The 6,074-nt window shown below is 40.9% G+C and overlaps 1 protein-coding gene across 1 annotated transcript in view; it reads left to right on the top strand.

Moving 5' to 3' along the window:
- Nucleotides 1–1,613, top strand: part of LSM11 (LSM11, U7 small nuclear RNA associated) — a 9,284-nt gene extending 7,671 nt beyond the window's left edge. The window contains exons 3-4 of the mRNA XM_012650390.1: nucleotides 291–374; nucleotides 1,140–1,613. Of these exons, the coding sequence (XP_012505844.1) occupies nucleotides 291–374; nucleotides 1,140–1,550 (495 nt within the window). The 3' untranslated portion in view covers nucleotides 1,551–1,613. The remainder of the gene's footprint in view (nucleotides 1–290; nucleotides 375–1,139) is intronic.
- Nucleotides 1,614–6,074: the final 4,461 nt, after the last annotated feature.

Raw genomic sequence — 6,074 nt, 5'->3', positions numbered from 1 at the left:
GATTTATATTTTAATAAACTTCCTAGATATTTATGTACACTGAAATTTAAGGATTTGTACCATGCGGTCACAAAGGGCCTTAACCATCCATAAAAGAAACCCATCTTATATGGCACTAACAGCTTGAAAATCCTACATAGAAGGTATCACCATTTTCTTCTGCCCAATAGCCGAGTCACCCAAGTTTAGTTCTGCTTTGATTAAATGTTAGTCTGCCTTTTTTTCCCTGAAAAAGCTATAAAAATAATATTTTTCATCTTTTCTTTTCCCCCTTTGGGCTGTTCCTCTAGGCACTTACTGATGTGGACGAGACCTACCGAAAACCTGTTCTAGGCAAAGCGTATGAACGGGATTCTTCATTGACTCTCACTAGGGTAGGAGTTTCCCCTGACCTCCTGAGTACAATGTTTTCCAGCTTAGGAATTAAGATCCCTGAGCCCATTGACCAGGATTTCCTAAAGGGAAATCCCTATTGCTGTAACCAGGTATGCCTGTACCAAGGTCTTCAGTTAGTCTCTCTTCTTATGCTTTCAGCCAATCGCAAACGAGTCTGCTTCTAACCTGCATTTTATTTAAGCGGCGAGTTACCTTTTTTTGTTTTTTTTTTTTTGAGACAGGGTCTCACTCTGTCATCCTGAGTAGAATACAGTGGTGTCATCGTAGCTCACAGCAACTTCAAACACCTGGGCTCAAGTGATCCTCATGCCTCAGCCTCCCGAGTAGCTGGGACCACAGGCGCACGCCATGATGCCTGGCTGATTTTTTTATTTTTAGTAGAAACGGGATCTTGTTCTTGCTCAGGCTGGTCTCAAACTCTTGAGCTCAAGCAGTCCTCCTGCCTCAGCCTCCCAGAGTGCTAGGATTACAGGCATGAGCCACCGCGCCGGCCATCTCTTATAAGACTTAAAGGTCTTTCCGCTTTATACCACAGAAATAAGCTAGGGGCCTATTCTCTTGACATTCTTATTGACTTATCTGCGTTATGGCTAGAAATATAAAATTCATTACTAACTTTTAAAAACTGGCAAAGCAAGGAGTCCACAAAGCATAATGTAGGAATCTTATCTTTTTCTGTATTTTGAAAGAGGGATGTCGAAGGCTAAAGAGAAGACTAATATTTGTCATTGTTTTCCTTATAGCTATTTGATCGGCTGAAACTTCAGGATTCCTCCAAGAAGGAAGCAGATTCCAAGTCTGCAGTTGAAGACTCCACTCTGTCCAGATACTCCCAGACATCCACTTGGAAGGTGGCTTCAGTGTGGGGAAGAGGAGACACTGACCGGGGTTCACGCAAGCGTTCCCGCTCTGTCCCTTCTTCCCTGCAGGCCTCTGCGAGGGAGGAGTCCAGGTCAGAGCTGTCAGGGAGGACTACACGGACAGAAGGGTCCAGTGTGGGAGGTACCATCTCCAGGGCTACCACCCTTTCCCGGGGCCAGACCCGTAAGAAAAAACGAAAGCCCAAAGTGGATTACCAGCAGGTATTCACTCGACACATAAATCAGATTTTCATTCGAGGTGAGAATGTCTTGCTGGTTCATCTTGCACAGTGACCAGCTCAGCCTCACTTGAGCTTTGGGTTTTAGAAATAAAGTGCATGAATCGCTGCTATGCTGTATCCTAGTAACCCAGTGAAACCGATTTGGAATGATTCCCTCTGGTCCTGCATGTGCAGAGGACGGAGCAGGCTCAGCCCTCTGGAAGATGAACTCAAGGGGAGGACAGGTGTTGGGAGGGTGAGTGTCTGTGTCAATATTTATTATCTGTGAATATCTACACGGTCTAGGAAAGGTACTAATTTATGCAGCGGTGAAATTTGGATAGGTGGTATCCTCAAAGCAGCCAGCAATGAATGCTCTGTTTTGATCCCTCTCCTTATTATGGAAAGGAATTCAGGACCTCATCAGTCTTCCCCTTAGCAGAGGTACCCTCTGCAAATGGCATACCAGATGGGATTATGAGATGCTTGTACGGTGGCTTCTTGTCCTTCTCTCTAACTTCTGTGGCATGGTGCTAGCGCATGTACCCTGTGGTATTGCCCCTCTGTCCGTAGTGTGAACTGTCCTGTGAGCATCATGGCAAGAGACTTTGACCTTCGTGTCTGGCTTCGAAGAGTTCTGCATGAACTCAGTAACACACACATCACATGGCTAAAAGTTCCCTTCCTAGGCGGGGCCAGCCTTGTGTAGAATATCTTTCAGAGTGGTTTACCATGAAACAGGGGTGGTAGTTTTATTCTCTTTTGTCAGGCCAAAGAAGTTCTTATAAAGTATAGTGGGAAGTGTCTAAAAGGACACTACTCACAGCCTGGCTTGAGTAACAGGAACACTTTAGTTCCCACGAATGCTTCTACTTGAATCATATTCTGTGCTTTTTTTAATCACCGGTGCAGAATAGTCTTGACACAGACTGTTAGGCAATATTGATTTTTTGTTTTGTTTTTATTTGGTTTTATCTAAGGCAACTTATGTTCAACATGAGAATAAGAAATAGGTAACTAGTTAAAATGTATGAAAAGAAAATTTTCCCCTGCTGTATTTGTTGTGTAACTTAATTAAGCCTTCTGAGAAGCAGAGTGAATAAAGTTTAGGGAGCCGGGCCGCCTGGCCCTTCTGCTAGCTTGCCCACTGGCTCGTCCTTCCATGGAAAGCGAGCAGACTTCACCCCTCTGTGCCTCAGCTTTTCCCCATCAGACACCTACCTCACAGGGGCATTGAGTCAGAGAATTTTAGGAAGGCATTTTACAATCTCTCAGCATGTTTAAGTGCCACGAGTAATTTTTACTAACTCTATTTCATAGCTTTGTAAGAATTTTGTGTCTTATGAGCAAGGCAGGTGCTACATAAGAAAGTAATCTTCATAAGTGTCATAATTATGATCTTGTAACTATCATCAGAAGGCAGTAATAGCTTCAGGAACTGTTTTCTATACTCCATTCCTTCCTCCTAAGGGACAATGGAAGTTCTCCGCAGAGTGTCTTCAGTGAAAGGAGAGTTACCATCTTCTGCTCCTCCCTCCACATCCCAGCCCCCACCCTTTAATGATCATTATCAGGAAGAATCCCCTAAACTTCTAAAGGGGTTTATATGATAGCACCAAATAGAGTGAGCATCTAAAAATGGCCATCCCCAAAGGGGAAATCGTGGAAATTTTTTTTTAAATTTTTGTTTACTTGTTTTTATTTTTAAATGCATTTTAAAGTATACTCTAGAGCCAGATCAGATGCACTAAAGTTCATAGCAGTTCCAGGTTACAAACTCAAATTAACAATTATCTTTAGCATCTGCCAGTCTAAATTCTTTTCTAAATAGTGTGTTGGAAATCTGTTCCCAAATTAATAGTGTCCTGTGTTTAATCATCAGGCAGGGTTACCTATATGTCTTTACCAGTCTCCCTGTGTGGCTGGCCTCATCCGTTCTCTTGTCTCTCAGCTAGAAGCTATAATGGATAAATTTTCCCAATAATGTAGAAATTTGAAATCAAAAGGAATATAATCAGTTTCCATTCATTCCAGCGCCTGGTTAAATCTAACCTGATTTATTTTAAATATGCCTGTTTTTATGTTTATATCTAATTTTCATATTGCCATATAAGGGTTGATTTACTATTTTCTGCCCAACACGACAATTCTAGCTATGAAAATTATTTCTAAACTGTGTACGATCTATTTTATGTGCTATCTGCCCCCATTTATTTGGTTCGGACAGTGATTCTGGAATGAATACTATCTAGTAAATGTGCTATAGTGTGCAAAGCATGATATTATTACTGCCTTTTCTTTATTGTTGGAGAAAAGTTTTAAAAGGAAGAAAAAAATAGTTGCAATAATGTATGTGCTATTCAAAAAATGTGATTATTTAGGACATTATCTTAAGTTCCTATAGAAATAACTGAAGTCTTCCTTGGGAGAAGGAAGGCAAAGGGGGAAGTAATGGTAGAGCCCCGGAAGCCCCCACCAACTCATCTGAGAGGGGCCCTATGCAACAAAACTGGTTTCTAGTGTTCGCCAGGGATTTGGGCTTGGGAAAACTTACAAGAATGGTACTTATTTTTGAACATCCAACTTTTGTTCTTCAAAGAAATCTCTAGGTAGGGAAATATGTTTTCACGACAATTCACAGAACATACCTGTGCACTTGAAGTCTTCTCAGAAATACCCACCTTTGTTAGACAATAACAAATGATTAAGAAATGGTTTTACATCCAGAACAATTTCATGTGCCATTCTTTGCACATAGAGGTGATTCTTTTCTGTACCATTAGTAGAACTTGCACTTTAGGTAGTTTGTTCTGACATTTGGGAAGTATTTATGCTTCCTTTCAGGGACTGTCTTATGACCAGAGGCGGGCCGTCTATGAGCCGGTTAGCCAGAGTTAGTGTCTGAGACAGGCTGGCTTTAGACCAATCAGTACCTTGCTCTTTGTGCATGGTGCTTGTCAAGTCAGAACGCCTAGAAACCGTAGCATTAAAATCTAGGTGCATAGAAATCCTTGTCAGGAGCTGTTAGTGGATCAAGCACAGCTCCATCTCTCCTTGCAATGAACAAGTCCAGGAGCACCTTTAGAGATTGCCAGGTCATGAGCTATGAGCTGTCCTTAATTTCAGAAGCCTTACAGAACTAGGTGTACTACTTCTATCTACCCCTTGAGAAAAAAAGAAATAGAAACCTAACTTGATGCAGAGTGGATATTTATATTTCTGTTTGCACTCTTTTCATAGCAGCTGACATGGGCAAAATCATGAAATAGAGTTCTATAAATTGCTTCTTTAAATTTTCTCTAAATTTTGCCTTTAGGAAAAAATTAAAGTTATGCAACGACAGCTAGCTGTCACTGGTGCTGCCCCAAAGCTTTCCAATCTTTAATGTATTTTTTATGAATGAAGTGGTTGCTGTAGGAAGGTCATCGTGTAAGAGAAGAGTATCATGGTATAAATATAATGGTTTCACAGTTGTTTTAATTTTTCTTTTCCTGTGCCGGATATAGAATGCAGTCGACCCCTTTTCAGTAATTTATGTTCACCAGTCTGTTTGTCTTCTCCCAGAAGGCATTTCTTAGTGGTCGTAAAGCAAGAAAGTCTTACCTGGGTTTGTGTTGCAAAGGTGGGCAGCCTCATTACTTTCTGGCAAATGGAGTTGACGGATGTAAGATAAGCCTTTGGGGTTCCTTTCAGTTTTCCGGGCTCTGAGGAAGGGTTGGGCCTCCTCTACTCTCAGTGTTTTCAGTATTTTTCAAATGTTTGTAAGTTCTCTTGCACTCTAATAAAAATGAAAGCTCTCTGTCAAGAAATGGCTTTGGATGGTTTGAAGATCTAGGGGAAGAAAAACAAGTACACCTGAGACCTTCAGTTGGTCTTTTATTTATTTAGAATAAAAAGTAGTTTGATAAGCTACCAGAGTTAGTGCTTCTTTAAAAACACTCTCTGAAAAGATGGGAACTATCCCTTAGGAAAGCTATGAAAGCTATTCCCAATACATTGCAATTGCTTTTGATTTGTAGTCCTTTGGAGCAAATGTCTGATGTTATGTCTGATGTTATGTTTTTAGAGCTGTGAAAAAAAAATGTCTGAAAATTTTGAGGGGTATTATTTAAATGATGATTATCTGGCTGAATAATGTGTGAGCTACGTTCTAGGGCAGCTGTCCACTTTTTTCCTGTTGTCCTAATAATAAAGCTGAGAGGAAGCCATGTCTTGAAAAGTGATTTGCCTATTTCATACTGACATCTAAAGACGTCAGCTTTCTGTTTGGCAACCCTGGGGTTACTCCTCTGCACCATAACTTATTAATGTATTTTGAGACAAGGCTAAACCTGGATGATTCTATGTATCTATAGTCTCACTACTCATACACCAGTTGCTAAAAGAAAAACCGTGACTTGTAATCTCGTCTCTAAACTACTCCTAATTGTTAACTGAAACTCTTCCTGTTTATGGAAGATTGCTGCTAGTAACGTCAGTTTGCAGTGTTCTGCTGTAGATACGTGTCATACGGGAGTCTGAAAACTGTAATAAATACGATCGTATTCATGTACTGGCTGCTTTGTCTCTGCTGATTTTGGACGGTGGCAGGAAGGAG

This window comes from Propithecus coquereli, unplaced genomic scaffold, assembly GCF_000956105.1.
Source record: "Propithecus coquereli isolate 6110/MARCELLA unplaced genomic scaffold, Pcoq_1.0 Scaffold322, whole genome shotgun sequence".
Taxonomy (NCBI): Eukaryota; Metazoa; Chordata; class Mammalia; order Primates; family Indriidae; genus Propithecus; species Propithecus coquereli.
Note: the sequence above shows the minus strand (reverse complement) of the source record. Positions and strands in the feature narration are given on the sequence as shown.